Here is a 21,700-nt window from a genome sequence, read left to right as displayed (position 1 = left end):
CATTACTTAAAGCAGCCCCTTCCGGATGGGAATCACTTTTTTCCCAAAAATATGCCTTATTCAAAAAAATTGTCAAAGTGCTATCCAAAACATTTCGAATTGAATGTTACAGGAAGCGTAATAGAATTCAACTTTTCTCCCCATGGCATGTTGTACCCTGAGGTGCCTCAGTACAATTGCAATAACTTTGATATTCACAATGTGCATTCCATGTCCAGCATGCAACCTGAGGGGTTCTATATAATCTCCAGCCCCTTGGTGTACTGCGGGTGGAGGCTTTAGGCTGTGACCTTTCCCCATTGCGCCTCTGTGGTGGGCTGCCCCAAAGCTTCAGAGCGTCCCTAAGCACATAGTCCTGCATCTTGGAATGTACCAGTATGCCACACTCGCTCGCTGGGCATGCAGCTGTTTTGCACTGGAAGACCAGCCAGTTTCGGACGGACGAAAGAGCGTCTTCCATCGAGCTGATGGTCCTTCAGCCGCGATTGATGTTTGTTGGGGTACACGTCGCTGACCGGCCTGTACAAATTCTCCTGTCCAAAAGCAGGCCCTGTCCTCTAGTTGGGGGGATGGTACTCGGATGAATATGTAAGCAGGTCCATCTGTGCCCACCCACCTTTCACTGAGAAGGTAGAGGAATCTCTACCAGTGGTGAGCGGATGTCAATTCTGTTGCAAGATGCCAGTCAAGTAGGAAGCGTTCACTGGAAGAAAGTTTCTTGTGCGGCTGTGTGGGCATCAGTCTTGGCTGCCGAGTAAGGTTAGAGGATCAAGCCCTCCAAGACTTGTGCACCAATGCAGGCTGGCACTGAGCACCACATTGATGGAGGTATCGCCTTTTGGGTAAGACCTTAAATTGCCTCTGTGGTGGTTGCAAAAATATCCCACACCACTATTGAAAGGAGGGCAGGGGAGTTGGACTAGTGTCATGAACAATATTTATAAATCCAGCCACCAAAAATGGGTTATGCCATTGCTGTTTTTAGGAGTTTGCTGTGTGCAGATTGGCTGTTGCGTTTCCTACTTTACAACAGTGACTACACTTCAGCGGACGTAAACTGCTTTGCGAGGTCCTGAGCGCCACGGCCAAATCCATGTGTTTTCTTACTCTCTATGATCAGTGTGTTTTGCATGTGAGGGGTGGGTGTGTGTATTTTCTTGCCCTTAGTGTGCTTGTCCTAATTTAAATTATTCTAGCAGCAAGATTTTGTGAGTTTTAAAATAAGACAGTTATTTATTATCCCTTTATTTATTATTCATGAGTTATTTGCTATTGGCCCGGAGGTTTAAAAATGCAATGTCTCACTTACTCGACTTATCCATACTATCACTCACACAAAGATTAGATCCCAATGAGGAAGAAAAACAAACAATAGCCCATAACTTCCAATTTCTGGAGCGTCATACTTGGGGTGGGGTGGGGTACTCCAAGATGAGCTGGGGGACCCCTCCTCCCCAGTAGTCTCTAGGTAAGGATTTCATGGCAATTGCCCGAGTGGTTCAAACATCCAATGGGGAATTACCCTATACTGGGAACGATCTGATACTCCGAATGAAATCACGGGCTTTGGATGGTTCTGACTGTATCACAGGAATAGTTAGACAAATTAAAACCCCTTCTAACTCCTGGTTAGTTATAGTATTGACCCTCTCTGAATGCCCATGGGACCCCCAGACTACACTCCTACCCCACCTCCAACCTCACCCCATCCCAGTGGCTAACCCCCACCCCCTCACTGGACCACCTGACTATCCCTTCCATACCCAGACTGCCCTCCTGCCTCCCCAAGGAACCCCTGACTAACCCCCACGCCCACCCCCCACCGAATATATCCTGAGACTTCCACAGGATCTCCAGGCTACACTTCCAACCCCCTACAGGACCCCTGACTACCCTCCCTATCTCTGAGTCCACCCCTATCCCCTGACAAACCCCCCCGATCTCCCATGGGACACCTTGAGTACTCTCCCCACCCCCTGACAACCCACCCATCCCTCAGACTACCCTTCCTTCCCCTGACACCCCTCCCTACCCACTCCTGACTACCCCAGCTACCCCCCCATGAAACCCCTCGACTACCCTCATCAACCACACTCCCCACTGATCACCCAACACCCCACCCCCACTGACCAAGAGACCCCCCCCCCCGCCATTGACCATCAAAGACCCCCACTACTGACAACACAAGCCCCCCAACTCAACTGCCCCTCCCCCCCAGCCCGACCCCCTGACTACCCCCCGTCCCTCCCTCCTATTCACTTACCTTACTCACTTACTTTCTCCTGGACCTTTAAACCTATCTACTGCACGGCAGCTAGTGATGTAAAAAAGAGTGCATGTCTTCCTTACCCTAGACTCTCCCAAACCCGATTGAAGACCTTAAGAACCTGCTGCACTGCATCTTTCTCACCCGGCCCGAGTCAGAAGATTGGGAAAGAAAGGTACGGCTACCGTTCAGCGTAGGTCACTAGGAGGTTATGGCCAATATGATTATAAAATATAACTGTTGCAGTCTCTCTTACATGACAGGCCTGTAGTTCCTTAGATGAGTTTACACTTTTAATTGAAGCAAAGGTCTTGGAAGTAGAGGATTCTCAGTAAGCTGCGAGGCTTCTTGTAGTTGAATTTCCAGGAAGTTGATTCTCAGGTGAACTTGAAGTTAGAACAGCTTGCGGGGAGTCCTTCTCCCACTTTCAAGTTTTAGTTGTTTATTACCTTGGCTGCATATTTGACTTGCAGCTTCTTTGATGGCTGTCTGATGGAGCTGCCCAGAACAGCTTCTTGCCGTTTTAAAAACAGGCCACAAACATGGCTGCCTCACCATGTGACCTGTCACAAGTCCAAAGTCCTTTTTCAAATAAGGCGGGCGGCCAGGCTGATTATACATTGTGTGTGATGACTTTCACACTTTAAGAGTTAGAGACAGCTGGTGTCTTTATATCTGAATAACCCTGTAGTTGCCTAGGCCACCACACTTCCCCCCTTTTGTCCTACATAGGGATGCCCAGCGACCGGTTGCTTATTACAGTATTCGCTTAGATCCTGTTGTGCGCGGTTATCCCTCCTGTATTCGATCTGTTGTGGCAGCCTACTTCGCTGTCACCGCTGCCCAGTCCCTTACCCTTAGGTACCCTGTTCTACATGTTCCCCACGCAGTCGCGGCTCTCCTTAACCGTTTGGCTACCCAGCATCTTACCGCTGCCCGTGTCATCCGCTATGAGACAGCCCTTTTAGGGGATCCCTCATTGAGTATTGTATGATGCACCACTCTCAACCCTGCTACCCTGTTACCCATGGAGGAAGACAGCGAGCCTCAAGATTGCTCCACTATTGTCCAGCACTCCACTCTACCTCGTCCAGATCTGCAGGATCATCCTCTGTTAAAACCCAACCTCATTCTTTTTGTCGATGGCTCCTTGACTCGATCACCAAGTGGCAATTTACTTACTGGCAATGCTATTTGTGACTCTTACTCTGTTATTGAAGCATCACGTTTGGTGGTGGAATTTTGGACATTGTGATTTATCCGATAAACTCAAGACTGTGCTACTCCGGCTTCTGACCGACTGCTGTGTTTCTGCCGCGTTAGCCATCCGCCCGCCCCTGCCACACTGGCTTTGGGATCTTCACTGCACGGTGCACTACTCTGTCTGCCTGGATCATCAGTATGGCCGTGAGGTAACAGGCCATCTGGGTGAGTGCTATGTTCTTTCTATAGCTTCCCTTTGCGGCGGACCTGAAGGAGTTGCTGGCTCCGTGTCCCTACCTCCAGCTGCCCAATCACTGTTTCATGCCCAGGATGTTGCACCTCATGTTATCCTCTGTGTCTCCATTGGGTATCAGGCCAGGGACCTTGGTCCTATGATGTACCGCCTTCAGTGCACAGATCCCCAATCATCTGTGGAATTGATGGACGATTACCTGAAAATCAATGATCAGGCTATCCAATTTTTTTCCCTCTATGCCCCTTGAGTATCCTGCCTATTTTCAGCCCCGTGCTCTAGGCAGTGTAACCACTGGTTCCCTCGATGTTAACTATCCCCGATACCTTGTGGGCAAAGGGTCCTAATGATGTCGGTTGGGTATTATCAGCAGAACCTTTCTGGGTGCGTTTGGATCCCTCTAAACCCCTCCCTCGGAAAGCTCAATACCCTCTTAATCCCAAAGCGATGGAAGGCATAAAGCCTGTCCTTCAAGACCTTTTAAACTCCGGTGTTATTGTTCCCACTGTTAGCCCCTGCAATACTCCTGTACTCCCTGTGCGGAAGCCAGGCAAGCATACCTGCGTTTTGTCCAGGACTTGCGGGCGGTAAACGCTTGCATGATCCCAGCCTATCCACTAGTGGCCAACCTGGCTACCATACTTACCTGTGTTCCCCCTAACTCCACTTGTTATACTGTTGTTGACCTCTGTGGAGCCTTTTTCTCCATACCCATACACCCTGACTCTCAGTTTCTCTTCGCCTTCACCTTTTATGGTGCTCAGTATACATGGTCCCGGTTGCCCCAGGGGTATACGGAAAGCCTGACCATTTTCTCCCATGCCCTGCAGGCTGATCTCGCCGATGTCTCCTTCCCCGGAGGTTCTACTCTCCTCCAGCATGTCGATGACTTGCTTCTGTGCTCTCCGTCTGAGCAGACTTGTCTCGACGACACCCTCACCCTTTTGAAAGCCTTAGCCCGTAAGGGCCATAAGGCCTCTCATGAAAAGTTAGAGTTTTGCTGATCCCATGTTGAATATTTGGGTCATGTTCTCGACGGCCCCGCACGACTCCTATCCAAACATCGTATTGAAGCATAATCTCCCTTCCCCTTCCCTGAGCTAAAAAGGATCTGACTCATTTTCTTGGCATGAAGGGGTATTGTCTGCAGTGGATCCCTAATTATGCGGAACTCACTAGGCCCCTACAGGATCTTGCCCTCCCTTCAGCCCCTGAGGACCTCATTTGGGAGTCGGACGCCCAAGCCGCTTTTACGGCCCTCAAGACAGCCCTTATTTCTGCCCCCGCCCTGCGCCTTCCAGATTATTCTAAACCTTTTTGGCTTTATGTTCACGAATGTTGTGGCTTTTCACAGGGGGTGCTTACCCAGTCCCATGGGGCTGCCCAGCGACCGGTTGCTTATTACAGTACTCGCTTAGATCTTGTGCGCGGTTATCCCTCCTGTATTCGATCTGTTGTGGCAGCCTACCTCGCTGCCGTCACCGCCCAGTCCCTTACCCTTAGGTACCCTGTTGTCCTGCATGTTCCCCATGCAGTCACAGCTCTCCTTAACCGTTTGGCTACCCAACATCTTACCGCTGCCTGTGTCATCTGCTATGAGACAGCCCTTTTAAGGGATCCCTCATTGACTATTGTATGATGCACCACTCTCAACCCCGCCACCCTGTTACCCACAGAAGAAGACGGTGAGCCTCAAGATTGCTCCACTATTGTCCCGCACTCCAACCTACCTCGTCCAGATCTGCAGGATCATCCTCTGTTAAATCCTGACCTCATTCTTTTTGTCGATGGCTCCTTGACTCGATCACCAAGTGGCGATTTACTTACCGGCTATGATATGTGTGACTCTTACTCTGCTATTGAAGCATCACGCCTCCCGCCATCCTGCTCTGCCCAAGCCGCTGAACTTTTTGCCCTTATACGAGCCGCTTATTTGCTGCTAAACAATCGGCCAATATCTATACTGACTTTCGATATGCTTTCGACGTGACACATGACTTTGGACAGCAGGATCCCCCTCTGCCAAGGGCAGCTCATCACTAATCTTTTAACGGCTATCCAGCTCCCCTCCTCCCTTGCTGTTATTAAATACTCTACCCATACACAGGGCAATGGTTTTGTCTCTCAAGGTAATGATAGGCTGGTCTCACTGGGTCTGTGGTTCCCCTTGGTTATCAGGCTGCAACCCCTTCTCCTGTAGCTAGTCTAACTGATCTTGTTCACTTGCAGTCACAGGCATCTACCCGTGAACAAAACAGTTGGACTCATGCGCACAATGCTCTGACTGCCTCTGGATTTCTTCTGATGGCCGTGCTGTTGCCTCTGCTTCACTTCTGCCCTGGATTGCCCGCATGTTACATTCATTTTCCCATGCGGTCAAAAGGGAGATGAACAGAATGGCACAGCAGATGTGGTTTGTGCCTATGTTTTTCGCTATGGCAGCTAAAATAGCTTCACAATGTCTGCTTTGTCAACAACATAACCCAGGCATGACGCCCACAGTGACTGCTGGTACGGGACCCCAGCCATGGGGCCTGTTTGTACACCTACAAATGGACTTTATACAAATGCCTATATGTATGGGATATAATTATGTTTTAGTTCTAGTGTATTTGTTCTCGCGATGGATGGAGATGTATCCCACCCAACGAAATGATGCTGTTATTGTTGTAAAATTGTTGTTGCATGAATACATACCCAGATTGGGATAGCAGAGATTTTATCGAGTGATAATGGGCCTCATTTTATCGCTAAAGTGATAAAGGAACCGCTGAAGGCCTTACAATGCAACCATCGCCTTTCCTGCCCATACCAACCCCAGTCTACTGGGGCGGTGGAAAGACAAAAAAGCTCAGAAAAAGCCCACCATTGAAGACTGCCATCAATACCAGCCCGGAGACCTAGTCCTGGTTAAGACCTTCAGGAGAAAGAACTGTTTGGAACCTCGATGGGAAGGACCTTTCCAAGTCCTGCTCACCACCCATATGGCTGTGAAAGTTGAAGGATGACCTTTGTGGATCCACGCATCCCACATCAAGCGGACGCTGACCTCGGACGGAAGTGCTTGTGCAGGAACTTTAACTGAGCCGTCAGAATGTTGACTCTGATTTGGATCCTGTCCTGCATGGTCCTTGCAGGGGCATGGACTACCAATTCTGTGGTTCAACAAATGCAGGCTGTAGCCTCGCAAGTTAATCGAACTAAATGTTGGATTTGTACTCATTTTCCTGTTAGCCCCTCCTCCTCAGAGATGCATTTTCTGGCTTCCCCCTCAGATTCCGCATGGTCGCTAGGCAATACAGAGGCCCTCATTCATCAAACACCCATTTGGAGACGGGAGCCCACCTTTGTGGTTGTTAAGGGGCCGGCCTGGCATCAGGAGAAATTATACCAAGGGTAGTACTCGGATGGGCGAGTTGCCACTGGGTTCCTATGCCTACCTTGCTGATTATAACTACCAGGAGGGCCGGTTTCGGTTCCAAAACCAGTCTGGTCCTGTGATCACCTTTTGGGAGTGCAAGGCCAATGAGAGGGTATGCCTTTTGCAGGTCCCAAGATCTGAGGATAGTCTCACATACTTTAATGTGAGTGGGTGTGATTGCCAATGATCATACAATCTCATCTTAAATAATTCCACCTTCACTTGGACCTCTAATGGCTACAACACTGAAGAATCTGGACCTTGCAATTCTCCTTTTGTCTGGGGTCAGCTTAGCTTTTGCCAAAATTCCACTTATTGGTACCCTACCCTTGTCCGCAATGGCTCATTCTGGCTTTGTGGAAACAGGGCGTACAAAACCCTCCCTGTCAATTGGGCAGGCACCTGCACCATTGGCTGTATTGTCCCTGAGGTCTTTGCGGTCAAGAGCCTTACTATTTACTCTCTCCACAACCATCTAGGGCCTGTGAGGCGTCATAAACGATCAACCTGGAACCTGCTTGTTACCCGTAACGCTGGATTCCACAAATTTGTCCGGGCCCTCATCCCAAGTCTAGGGGTCTCAGAGCTGGAAAAGGCCATTATTAATATTTCTGCTACAATGGAACTCATTGAGAACAAGACTGTTGACGTCATTCAGAGTCTGCGGTTGGAAGCTAAATATCTTTCCAAGGTTGTCCTCCAGAACCGTATGGCCCTCGATTTCCTGCTAGCAGCGCAGGGGGGAGTTTGTGCAGCTATTAATGAAACATGTTGTTTCTATGTTAACAAGGACCTGAGGATTGAGACTGATGTACATTTCATTCAGGACCAAGTGCACCTCCTCCAAGCAGTTGCCCAGGAAAAATCCTTTGACTGGTGGGGGTGGCTCCCTAATATCGGTGGGTGGTTTGGGGACCATTTTAAAACCCTCCTCAAATACCTTGTCATAGGTCTTGCCCTACTCATTGTTTTGTATGTTGTTATCCAGCTCATCCTCTGTTGCATCCGCTCTGTCTGCTGACTACAGAACCTCCAGAGTCCTGGTAGCAAGCCAGTTATCTATTCCCTCCCTCTCCTCAGGAATCAGGACCCCACTGAGGATGAAGCCCGGAGGCTAGGTTGCATAGAACTTGGCTAAGGTTGGTGGATTGTCCTTGTAGGACAAATGGGGGGGAAGTGTGGTGGCCTAGGCAACTACAGGGAACCCATTTAGTGCTAAAAGGGTTAATGGAGAAGTTGAATTATATGCCTAGGCCTAAAAGAAAAATACTGGAGTCTTGAGAACGATACCACCTTGTCTGACCACAGTTGTAGGATGAGCCCTGAGACATTCCATTTTGTTCTTTCCCAGGCCGAATGTAATCAGGGTTGTGATAAGCATGTGTGTAAGCACAACATCTGTTGTGAGGAGAATGGAAATTTACTGGAATATGGAATGGTCAGTTAACTTACACAAATAAGCAGATAGGTTTGTGCAAAATTTACTGATGGGTTGTAAAAATGCTTTTAACAGGTCTTTGTGTATTCTGCTACGAGACGGTACAATAGCTCTTGTTGTATTGTCTCCCGTGTGCACAAGTAATAAATGCGGTTTTTACGACAAAATGATGCCTTGGTGTGATTAATCTCCGACACCTCGTTCAGTTTGAAATGACCCTTTTTGAATTAGTTTCAGGGAAAAGGCATCATGGAGTCGACATCAGTCTGGAAAACCCTCTGGTTCCCGTTTGAGACTCGGTAACGTTTCAATCCACAAGAGAAGTCCAGTGATCCTTGAGCGGCCATGTTTGTAAGCATTTGCAGTTTTTAAACATATGAAGTATTGCCTGAGATTTCATAATATACTGGAACATGATATAGGATGTGCAAGGTGCTATATAGAGGCAAGTATTTCTTCTTCATCTTCATTTGTCACGCTCACATGTTGCTCATTCCACGGCAGGACATGTGACACTGAGAGTAGCACACAGTGTGTCACAGGGGGAGTAACACACAGTGTATCACGGGGACAGTAACAGAGTGTGTCATGGGGACAGTAACAGAGTGTGTCACAGGGACAGTAACACACAGTGTGTCACAGGGGAGTAACACACAGTGTATCACGGGGACAGTAACAGAGTGTGTCACGGGGACAGTAACACACAGTGTGTCACGGGGGAGTAACACACAGTGTATCACGGGGACAGTAACAGAGTGTGTCATGGGGACAGTAACACACAGTGTGTCACGGGCGAGTAACACACAGTGTATCACGGGGACAGTAACAGAGTGTGTCACGGGGACAGTAACACACAGTGTGTCATGGGGAGAGTAACACATAATACAGTGGGTGGGTAAGGTGTTAGCCAGCCCGCCTACCCTTTAGGCCTATTGAGGCCTGTTTCCACCTCCCCGTCTCAATAATAAGCGTGGTTGGGGAAGACAGAATGTAGGAGACCAGCCTGCTACTTCACCATCTCAGGTAAAAGGCAGGAAAGCAGGGTGGTTACCTCCTTTGGGGAGGTGCTGTGTGCACATTGGGGCACCACCTCCCCAAGATGTTACTCCTCTTTTGTGACCACCCCTCCCCTGGCCTGTAAAACAGGATGTGAAACCTGACTCCGCTCCCTTCCACGCCCTCCCCCGACTCCCCCAACCCCTCCCACCTTGTGTGTAGTCCCAGCAGTAGCCACTGCTGAGATCTGGCGCTGCTGGGACTACCCAGCTGTTGGCCAATCTGATTGGTTAGCAGTTCTTGAGGGCAGGACTTCTTTTCCTTGAGGGCCACAATTGCCCTGTTAAGGCTGCCCCCAGCGTAGTGTCGCTGTGGGGCTGTCTTTTTAAAAGTTGACTGGCTCTTGGCCAACCTTTCTACCAGAGAGCGAGGGGCGTGGGTGGGGTGGGGGTGGCGGTCGTGGTGAGCAATACCCCAGCCCCACCCCAGTAAAATTCAGGCCAATATTTCTCTGCCCACATTAACCCTACAGGTAGAGGGGAAAAAATAACGTCTTTCAGCGCATGCTTAATAAAACTGTGACGACTTCACAAATACCTGCAGTGCTTCACCGTGTTTACACAGCTCAGAGATTGTTATTTCAAAAGCTAAATAGCCCCTAAGTGTCCACAATTTCTTTGGTGTCTCTATGGCAACAACAATCTTGAAAGCCTTGCTGAAGGCTAGCTCTCCTTTTCATAATGCTTCCGATTTTGATGCTTCCCTGAGCAGGGCCACAGACTAAACGATTACCCAACCTATCTTTTAAGTGGGAGGCTTGATGAAGCATCGCCATTGGTGGGAGGTCGTAATTACAGCGTGATTACAGTGACAAGCTTACATAGGCAGATTCCATTACAAGGGCGGGCATTGGGATTCTTCACAGAAAGACAGTAAGGACTCTAAAATTAGGATCGAGTTGGATCCAAGTGGCACATGCATGAGCCGGGAATGGGCAGTGCGCGTGCAATCCGGCATTTCTGTACCTCTTCGGGTTGAGGACAGGCCAGTGCTCCTGCGAAAAAAGAAAATGGTGCGAAAGCTCCAAACCAGGGGTGGAGTGCCATAATTGAGAGAATTCCAGGGCGAAATCTTCGAAGGTGAAGACTGGAATCCCTTGCGAGAGAGACAGAGTTTTAATGAGATTGGTTGATTCACAGTGTTACTGATGTCTGGGTGGGTTGTTGAGAAATCCGTGGGATCTGTCTTGGTCGTATTTGCTATGTTTTGTATAGTGTGATATGTTCCACCACTGTTTGCCTGTTAATTCACATGCACCTCATCTTAACCCTGAATGCTAGAGTATGAGATAGTTGCTGTAAATTGTTTGATCTTTCTGTCCTTGTAAAGGTAAAGTTTATTTTTGTTTGCTCAACACCTGTGGAATCCTGTGACTTTATTCTCTTAGCAAGGGCCTTGAATCTCCAACTTTGTCTACTTTAAACGAAAGGTTATTGGTCCCTAACCGGATCGTGCCAAACATTTTAGGCGTCTGGCCCAGGATCATGACACTGGCAAGGCTGGCATTCATTGCCAATCCCTAGTTGCCCATGCAAAGTTGGTAGTGATGGGCTTTGCCATTTGACACGTGTAGTTCATTAGGCCACTCCAGAGGGCAGTTAGGAGGCATCCTTGTTGGTGTTGGAATTGGAATCACATATTGGCCAGACCAGGTAAGGATGGGAGGTCTCCTTCCCTAAAGGACGTTACTGAACCAGTTATGGGATTTTATGAATCTTTCTAGTCGGTTCTCAAATAGCCATGATGGGATTAGAACTCGTACGAGCGGAAGAACATAACAAACAGGAGCAGGAGTAGGCCCCTCGAGCCTGTTCCGCCATTCAACAAGATCCTGGCTGAGCTGATTGTGACCGTAGCTCCATTTTCCTGCCTGCCCCCCCCACCCCCCATAACCCTTGGCTCCCTTGTCAATCAAAAGTCTGTCCAACTCAGCCTTGAATATATTCAATGACCCATCCTCCGCTGCTCTCTGTGGGAGGGAATAACAAACAGTAACAACCCTCTGAGAGAAGAAATTCCTCCTCATCTCCATCTTGAATGGGAAACCCCTTATTTTGAAACTGTTCCCCCTAGTTCCAGATTCCCCTACAAGGGGAAACACCCTCTCAAAATGTACCCTGTCAGAACTTTATATGTTTCAATAAGATCACCTTTCATTCTTCTAAATTCCAATGAGTTCAACCTGCTCAATCTTTCCTCATAAGACAACCCCATCATTCCAGGAATCAGCCTATGAACCTTCTCTGAACTGCCTTCCTTAAGTGGCCATAAGTGTCTCATCAATGCCCTGTACAGTTTTGGCAAGACTTCCTGACTTTTATAGTCCGTTCATCTTTCAACTCATGTTCAGAGGCTCTGGATTATGAATCCAGTAACATAAGCACAACACCACCATTACCCACTGTGAGAGAGTAATTTCCTTTGTGGGATCTACAGGCCTAATTTAGACGCAGTGCCTAATCAGAGTGCGACGATCATCATTGTTCCTCTAGTGATTTAAAATTGATCCAGAGTTTGTCTGGAATATCTGAATAACAGTCAAGGTCAGGGTTTCAATCCATTACCTTGGAAGCTGAACAAATCTCTTAAAAGCTCTGTTGTAAATCACTGCAAAGATTCCACTGTTTATCGACATCTGACAGGAGATGTCTCAATGTCATAGAATTACATAGTATTTACAGAACACAAACAGGCCGTTCAGCCCTGTGCTGTTCCTTATGCTCCACATGAATATCCTTCCATCCTACTTCCTCTCAGTGAATCCTTCTACTCCTTTCTCCCTCACGTGTTTATCTTGCTTCGCCTTAAATGCTTCTCTGCTATTTGCCTCAACTACTCAATGTGGTAGCATATTCTGCATTCCCATCACACTATTATAAATGGACTTGTTCTGCTTTACTCACGCCTTCTCAGTTCCGTAGCTCCTGTAATCCACTGCAGCGGAGATCCCAACCACCAGCGCAGGGAAGCAGTAACCGCAGAGGTAATAGTACTTCTTCCTGGAGTACTCGCTCTCGAAGACTTCGACCAGCATGAGGTAGAGATGGACACCTTCCAGACACATCCAGGAGAAGGCTGCCAGGAAGAAGAAGTGAAGGAAACCAGCGATTATTGGGCACACGATCTGAAAAAAAGAAGGACAAAGTGAGTAACATGAGGGGCAGCAATGTTAGGACTGAGACCTGAGGCTGGGATTGGGGATTGGGACCGGACCTGTGGTAGGGCCGGGGCCCGTGAGGCTGAGATTGAGACTGGACCTGTGGCTGGGATTGAGGCTGGGCATGTGGCAGGGATTGAGGCTGGGCCTGTGGCCGGGATTTAGGCTGGGCCTGTGGCTGGGATTGAGGCTGGGCCTGTGGCTAGGTTTGAGACTGGGCCTGGGACCGGGTTTGAGACTGGGCCTGTGGCTGGGATTGAGGCTGGGTCTGTGGCTGGGATTGAGGCTGGGTCTGTGGCTGGGATTGAGGCTGGGTTTGTGACTGGGATTGAGGCTGGGCCTGTGGCCAGGATTGAGGCTGGGTTTATGGCTGGGATTGAGGGTGGGCCTGTGGCTGGGATTGAGGCTGGGTCTGTGGCTGGGATTGAGGCTGGGTTTGTGACTGGGATTGAGGCTGGGTCTGTGGCTGGGATTGAGGCTGGGTTTGTGACTGGGATTGAGGCTGGGCCTGTGGCCAGGATTGAGGCTGGGTTTATGGCTGGGATTGAGGGTGGGCCTGTGGCTGGGATTGAGGCCGGGCCTATGGCTGGTATTGAGGCTGGGTCTGTGGCTGGGATTGAGGCTGGCTTTGTGGCTGGGATTGAGGCTGGGTCTGTGGCTGGGATTGAGGCTGGGTTTGTGGCTGGGATTGAGGCTGGGCCTGTGGCCAGGATTGGGGCTGGGCCTGTGGCTGGGTTTGAGACTGGGCCTGGGACCGGGTTTGAGACTGGGCCTGTGGCTGGGATTGAGGCTGGGTTTGTGGCTGGGATTGAGACTGAACCTGTAGCCGGGATTGAGACTGGGCCTGTGGCTGCGATTGAGGCTGGGCCTGTGGCTGAGATTGAGGCTGGGCCTATGGCTGGGATTGAGACCTGGACCTGTGGCTGGGATTGAAACTGAGCCTGTGGCTGGGGTTGAGACTGGGTTTGTGGCTGGGATTGGGACTGAAACTGGAAGCTATGATTGAAACTGGGCCCAAGGCTGGAACTGGGATTGGGATTGACCTAGGACTAGTGCTGGCAATGCATTTGACTGGATATTTGTCACATTGCAAGTTGTGAACCGCAAAAATAAATGTCAAAAATAATACTTTTATCTCCATTTTTGTCAACTCTGAGAAAGGGCATGATGAGCCAATTGGCTGTGTGTTATGGCAATTTTTCTCTGCAGCATTTAGACATATTAAACATGGATCAAAATGCCCCAAACTCATTTAAAATTAGATTAATCGAGAATTGATCCTACATTTTGCCAACTCTGAATCCCGCAGAGTGCAAATAATCCCATATCATTTTATCTGACGAGGTCTTGTGGTGCAGTGGATTGGTGCTCCTGCCTCTGAGCCAGAAGCCTCAGGTTCAAGTTCCACTTGAGGACTTGATGGCTAAGGAAGGTGCATTCTTAATGTGGCCAATCAGATTGATTGTCAACCTGCAAATCCTGCCACCACATGACAGATGGTAAGAGTGGGAGAGATTCCTGGTCAGCCAATGTGATGGAAAGAGCATTGGAGCCTCTCCCATCACTATCCATAGCTCCAGACAGAAACATGCAACACAGATGGCTGGCTCAGTTGGTTGGATGGCTGGTGTGGATCACATCAGTGCCAAGAGCGTGGGGTTTGATTCCTGCTCTGGCTGGGGTGGATTTGGGATCTGCCTCCTTGCTCTACCCATGATGGAGACCATGGCACTGTGGGTGGGGCACAGCCTCAGGGAGAGAATTTGAGAAGAATATTGCCTGACACAGGACAAAACACAGCTGACCTACTGGAGTATGTCTCCTGCTGAAAGACAAAACATAATTTGATCGAGTTGACTGGGCCTATATTCCTTGGTGTTTAGAAGAATGAATGGTGATCTAGTTGAAACATATAAAATTCTGAAGGGGGCCTTGGCAGGGTTGATACTGAGGGCTGGTTGGGGAATCTAAAAACATTGGAGGGGCGGGGTGGTGCAGGGCACAGTCTCAGTTTAAGGGACTGATCATTTAGGACTTTTTATTTGTTCATTCATAGGATGTGGGCATCGCTGGCTAGGCCAGCATTTATTGGCCATCCCTAATTGCCCTTGTTCAGAGGGCATTTTAAGAGTCAACCACATTGCTGTGGGTCTGGAGTCACATGTAGGCCAGACCAGGTAACGATGGCAGATTTCCTTCCCTATAGGAGATCAGTGAACCAGATGGGTTTTTTTTTAATGACAGTCAGCAATGGTTTCGTGGTTATCATCGGACTTTCAACTGTAGATTTTTATTGAATTCAAATTTCACCATATGCTGTGGTGGGATTATGAACCCAGGTCCCCAGAGCATTACCCTGGGTCTCTGGAATAGCAGCCCAGTGACAATACCATGGTGTCACCGCCTCACCTGTGAGGAGGAACATTTTCACTCAGGTGTTGGTGAATCCCAGGGGGGGTTGTGGATGCTCAGTCATTGAGTATATTCAGAGGAGAGATTGTTGGATTTTTGGGTATTAAGGGATATGAGGATAGCGCAGGAAGGTGGAGTGAGGCAGAAGATCAGCCACAATCTTATTAAACGGCGTTGCAGGCTCGAAGGACCAAAAAGGCCAACACTTATAATTTAATATGGACCAAGAAAGTCGGAATCAGCCTGAAGTACACAGCTTGAAGCTTTTGGGGCGTGTGCCAAATCTCTGGATGCCATACATCTCAGCCGAGCAGAGCATGTACGTCGCTGGAAGGGTATGTTACCCAGTGCAGTTCATTTACTCTCTGTCAAGTTACGAAGTGGGATTCGATAAATCTGTTAATTTGTGGGCTAACATCTGAAAATGTTCGTAAAAGATACTGGATTATTGCAAAAAAAATAACTGAGTGGTTCGCTAATGTCCCTCAGAGAATAGAATCTGCTGTCCCTGCCTCATCTGGCCAACGTGCTACTCCAGTCCCGCGTTATGAAACGGATTCTTGGCAGCCTCGGGGCAGGGAATCATGGTTTGTCAAAGTTACACACAGCCCAATAAAATACTGTTCTCAACAACGTTAGTTGGTCCATGCGGTTAAGTAGCTGGGCCTACAGCTTCAGCGTGGTTGGCACTGGTTTTTCGGCACAATTCTGCTGACCTCGGCGTGACCGACGGAAAAAAGAACGCGGGATTCTTAAGCGCAAATGGTGACCAGCGCAACTCAGCCTTCTGCAATCTTTTGCGGTAGTTTTAAAAATTGCAGCCCTCCCTTACCAGCTGCGTGGAGGTCGGAAAGTCTGCCCCCAATAATTGAGCTGGCAAAAGAAGCATCGGTGACGTGAAGAAGACCTTTGTAAAAAAAATTACGCAGCGAGTGGTTAGGATCGGGAATGCGCTGCCCGAGAGTGTGGTGGAGGCGGGCTCGAATTGAAAAGAAAATTGGGTAATTATCTGAACAGAAAAAGAAATGCGGAGCTACAGAGGGGGAGGTGGTGGGGTGGGGTGGGGGGAAGGCAAGGGAGCAGTGTGCAAGGCGAGTTGCCCTTGCAAAGAGATGGCACAGACGCAACGGGCCGAATGGCCTCCCCCTGTGCCGTAACCCTTCTACGATTCTACGAATCTGAATGCCTGCCTCTAACCTTTAATTGAGGACCTAAACCGCTCTCAATATTTAAACCAGGCCAGAGCCCGCCTCCAATGTTTAAACGAGGGCCCAGGTCCGACTATGCCGGGGGCAAGACTCCCGATGTTTGGAAGTTGAACCCCACCAGAGAAAGAGTCCGGTTCTGCCGAAGCTAGGCCCACACCGTGATGACGTTACCACCATGGGGAAGGCACTGGAAGATGGCTGGGACCTGCAGACTTCAATCGTCAACTTCAAAAGAAAGTATGTTTCGGATAGACAACTGCAGTGAGGAGCCTGACAAGGGTAGTTTGATGAAGCCTCACCGATTGGTAGCTCAGGTGAACATTTAGAACCCAAGAACTCTTGATCAATCTAACGGTGACAGAGCCTATTTGTTAGCCGCCCTTGAATCTCGGCCAGCCCCAAACTGACATTCCCGCAGAACAAAGGGAGCCTCTGTCAAAAGTGCCAGAGACGCAGGTGGTTGATGTTGTTTTTAATACTGAGTTACCCTATTTAAAAGCATACCAAAGTGAGGATCTCATTGTTTTGCTGCAGCTATCTGACTGTAAGCAAGGGCGCGTGAAACAACAGATTCCTGTGCTTTCACAGAGCTTACCAACAGATGGATTTGACAAGATACATCAGAGATCATGGTCACTACAGTTATATTTCAGAAAGCCAGTTGGTGAAGGATGGTCCTGGAGGCAATCTTTACTCAGTCTTACATTTATTTACAGAGAGAAACATGACAAGCACACGCCTCCTAACTCAGCTACCTCACAGTTTCAGTAAGTGTCTCTTTATAGGAGCTCAAAGTGAAAACCCCAATAAACGCACTCCATATGCATATAATAAGATACAGTTTATATATAATTAACGATGATACAGTCAAGCATAGTGTCTGCCAAACTTGGTATCGTAGCTGTTTCTGTTGAGCGCTGTCATTCGTCTAAGTTTGGATCCATGAAGGGAAAACTATTGTTACCATACAAAACTTGCTTTCATACTATGGTGTGTCGTTTGTTCAACTGGACTCCACAGGTACTCTATATCGCACTGATAGGCCATTACTATCCTAGATGTCACGGTTTGATTGTAACATAACCTAGATCCAATTGGATTTGTTCCACTAATCAGGGATGTAAAAAGTGTCAAAGGCACTGGGAGGACTTTGTTAGACCCCACTTACATATGTTGTATTTATTGCTGGATTTCCATCAATGGAAGGGATTCTATGAGGAAAACCTATATGTTCAGCAACTCAAAGGAGGTCTCTAACTGGTGAGATTCCCTCACCCTTCCCCTGATCCACACCCACAAGAAAATATCTAACCATCTCCTCTTAACATTCAATGGAATTACCATTGCTGAATCCCCCACTATCAATATCATGGGCGTGATCATTGACCAGAAATTGAACTGGACTAGTCATATAAATACTGTGGCTACAAGAGCAGGTCAGGGGCTGGGAATCCTGTGACGGGTAACTCACCTCCTGACTCCCCAAATCCTGTCCACAATCTAGAAGGCAGAAGTCAGGAATGTGATGGAATACTCTCCACTTGCCTGGATGACTGCAGCTCCAACAACACTCAAGGGGCTCGACTGTATCCAAGACAAAGCAACCTGCTTGACCAGCACCCCATCCATCACATTAAACATTCACTCTCTCGACAACCGACGCACAATGGCAGCAGTGTGTATCGTCTACAAGATGCACTCCAGCAACTCATGAAAGTTCCTCCGACAGCACTTTCCAAACCCATGAACTCTATCTACCATCTCGAAGGACAAGGGCAGCAGACACATGTGAACACCACAACCTACAAGTTCCCCTCCAAGCCACTCACCATCCTGACTTGGAAATATATCACCGTTCCTTCACTGTTGCAGGGTCAAAATCCTGGAACTTCTTCCCTAACTTCTTCCCAATTGGTGGGCATACCTACACCATAGGTGGGCAACAAATGCTGGCCTAGGCAGTGACACCCACACCCTTTGAAAGAATAAATAAAAACCTGGCCCCAACCTTATGGATGACCCTTAACCCTCCCTCACCCCTGTTACTGGCCTTTACTCTTTGAACTGATGGTTCCTTATACCTGGGGACCCACCTGGTATTGGGTTTTGTTGATGCCAATCAGGAAGATGAGTTCTGCAATGAAGAGGTTGATGCAGAGGTTCTTATGAATGGTGTTGCGGTCTGTTTGAATCCCACGAAGGAAGCAAAACGTGGAGATACAGATGGTGAGGCAGACCAGTGAGATGACGATGCCCACCCAGGTGATAACGGACAGCAGCAGCCTGTGCATGCGATCTTCATACTGAGAGGAAAGAGAGAACACTGTGAAATAAGTCAACGCAGGAGACACTAGTATCAGCAAGATTCATCAAGTGGGAAACAGGGACGTGGTGGAATACTGGTATTGTCACTGGACTAATATTCCAGAGACCCAGGGTAATGCTCTGGGGACCGGGGCTTGAATCCCACCAGGACAGATGGTGAAGTTTGAATGCAATAAAAATCTGGAATTGCAAGTCTGTTGATGACCATGAAACCATTGCCGATTGTTGTAAAAACCCATCTGGTCCTTAGGGAAGGAAATTTGCCATCCTTACCTAGGTTGGCACACTCCAGACCCACAGGAGTGTGGCTGAATCTTAAATGCCCTCTGAACAAGGGCAATTAGGGATGGACAATTGATGCCCAAAAGAAGGTTCTGAAACTGTCTGAGTCTATCCATGGTTTTAGCATCATTTCTTTGTCTGCTCTCTACCCCAAATCCCTAAAATAATCCTTCTGAACCTTTCCTTCAGTAATCTAGGAGAACTCACATTCATTGGGTGAGAGCCAACGATTCACAGGGATCTAGTATAAACTAAACTTCTTGTTTCCCTTCAGCCCAGGACCCTGAGGATCAAGGGTAGCAACTCACTGACACTCCACCCAGAGTCAGTTATCCCAGCAGAGCCAGGCGGCGGTGGAGGGTGCGGGTGTGGGGGGGCGTGTGGGGGAGGTAGACCTAGCTTCGTACAGCACTTAACGACTGGACTGATAGGGCACCTTCCAGCATTCCTGTTTCTTCTCTGTGAGTTCTCCGAGTGCAGGTCTGACCTACAATGCTGCGATCGCCATCACACGTAAGGCAAGGAGGCAGGTCCCAAATCTAGCCCAGCTGCATTGGGGATCAAACTCCATGCTGTTGGCACAAATCTGACCCACACTGACCATCCGGCCAACTGAGCCCCCAAGGAGTCCGAGTTGCTGTGGCAAGATTCACTTGTACAGACACATTGTAGTCTGGAGCTATGGATAGTGATTGGAGAGGTTTCGATGTTTTTTTCAATCACATGACTGACCAGGAATCTCTCCCACTTTTATCACCCGCCATTCCAACGGAATGATTTAGAAGTTGGCATTCAACCCACTTTGCCACCTCATGAACCCAAGTCCTGGAGTGGGATTCGAACCCAGTGCTTCTAGCTCAGAGACGAAGGATCCTACCCTCTGCACCACAAGGCCGCCTCGTTCCTGTTTAAAGCTGTCACAACCTTGTGGAAAGTAAAGAAGGGAGCATATAAAGTGATCCCTTGGAAGTTATTTCATTTCCCAACATCCTCAATTCACACCGCGCACAACTCATCAGTGAGCACAGAACATGTTCCTGCACTCAAGTAAAGTTGCTCTCTGACTGTTGGTTAGGTTACAGCGGCCTGGGTTTACAAACAATGAGCATGAATCTGTGATCTCAGCGTATTGAAAGGCCATTGCCCAGTGTCATTTCAAACCATGGACCCTGGGGTAATTGAAGCCAATTCATTATTCTAGGGTGGCTCATGGGGGCATGGATGAATGATAGACCAGACCAACTGCTTCTGACAAGGGAAAGCAGTTCACATCCAGGTGATGAAAAGGGACCGAAGCACCTTCAGGAGTCAAAGAGAGGCTGGCCCCCACTGCTGGAGACACGGGCCCAGCAGCTCTGATGGGCAGGTGGTGTAGTGGTATTGTCACTGAACTGGTAATCCAGGGACCCAGGGTAATGCTCTGGGGACCTGAGCTTGATTCCCACCACAGCAGATGGTGGAATTTGAATTCAATAAAGATCTGGAGTTAACCATCTAAAGGTGACCATGAAACCATTGCCTCTTGTCATAAATACCCATCTGGTTACTAATGCCCTTTAGGGAAGGAAATCTGTTGTCCTTACCCGGTCTGGCCTACATGTGACTCCAGGTCAGCAGGGACGGGCAATAAGTGCTGGCCTAGCCAAGCGACGCGACGCCCAAATCCCGTCAACAGATTTAAGAAAAATTTAATCTGCAATGGATAACTTAGAGGCTCTGGTACTGGTCTAGCAACCCTGAAATCAAATCCCACTATGGCAATGTCTGGAATGAAAGTCTATAACTCAGGCAATTTATAGTTCAATGTCCTTGGACAGCAAAATCCAACTAGCTACTTAATGACCTTCAGGAAAGAGTGCCTGACCTGGTCTGCGTGTTAACTCTTAACTCCCCCAGGCTGGGCAGTAAATGTAACCTACCTCCCAAAGGCAATTTTACTTAAAACTCCCATATTCTGCTAGGTTGGCACAGGAGGGGAGCAGCCAGAGAAACTGGTGCAATTTGGAAAAGTGACAGTCATCTCTCAAAATATATGGAAAGTTTACTTACAAACTTGACCTTGGTTTTCACCGACTTTGAATTGCAAATGATGTCGCTACATGTTCTGGGGTCACCTCGGTTCAATTTAGTTGGGAATCAGTCAGATGTGAGACTGAATTATTGCTATTCTGCAGGATTTAGGAAGCTGTGGGCCTTTCAAATTGGGTCACCCCCTCCCGCATTGACGCTGAACCATTACTAATTCTGAACGGGGACCTATCGAGGGATCCTGCCTAACCTGAGGCAATCTTTCACCCTCTTCATCCTTTCTCCTCCAGTCGTTAAGGCTACTAATTGCTACAAGGGCTGGAGTTTGAATGTCTCTGCCAACACAGGGGCTCGCTCTGGGCTGACGGGTCGCTCTGCCACGGGTCAATGTGCTTGGCGTGACCTGCCGAGCATCTTGGCTCAGAGAGTCAACTGCTGGTCAGGGAGGTCACTCGCTGCTGCCCTTTCGCTCTCAAGTACAGTGGAACTCAAGAAGCTGACAGGCTGCAAGTGCTGGAACCAGAAAGAGGGAGAGTCAGGGCGGGTGGTAGAAGTGGAGAGAGAAGAGAGCAGTGGAGTGGCAGTGGAGAGAGTGGAGAGGAGTGCAGTGGCAGTGAGGAGAGTGGAGAGCAGTGGAGTGGCAGTAGGGAG

At 48.6% G+C, this 21,700-nt stretch overlaps 1 protein-coding gene across 1 annotated transcript in view; it reads right to left on the bottom strand.

The window, feature by feature from the left end:
* LOC121271227 (adhesion G protein-coupled receptor L1-like) overlaps window positions 1-21,700 on the bottom strand; it is a 1,693,562-nt gene that overhangs the window by 55,584 nt on the left and 1,616,278 nt on the right. Inside the window, exons 14-15 of the mRNA XM_041177054.1 lie at window positions 18,508-18,717; window positions 12,541-12,761 (exon numbers count right to left, since the gene is read on the bottom strand). Of these exons, the coding sequence (XP_041032988.1) occupies window positions 12,541-12,761; window positions 18,508-18,717 (431 nt within the window). The remainder of the gene's footprint in view (window positions 1-12,540; window positions 12,762-18,507; window positions 18,718-21,700) is intronic.

The sequence above is a fragment of the Carcharodon carcharias genome, chromosome 30 (assembly GCF_017639515.1).
Source record: "Carcharodon carcharias isolate sCarCar2 chromosome 30, sCarCar2.pri, whole genome shotgun sequence".
NCBI classification, from domain to species: domain Eukaryota; kingdom Metazoa; phylum Chordata; class Chondrichthyes; order Lamniformes; family Lamnidae; genus Carcharodon; species Carcharodon carcharias.
The sequence above is the reverse complement of the archived record's forward strand: the minus strand, read 5'-3'. Positions and strand labels throughout refer to the sequence as shown.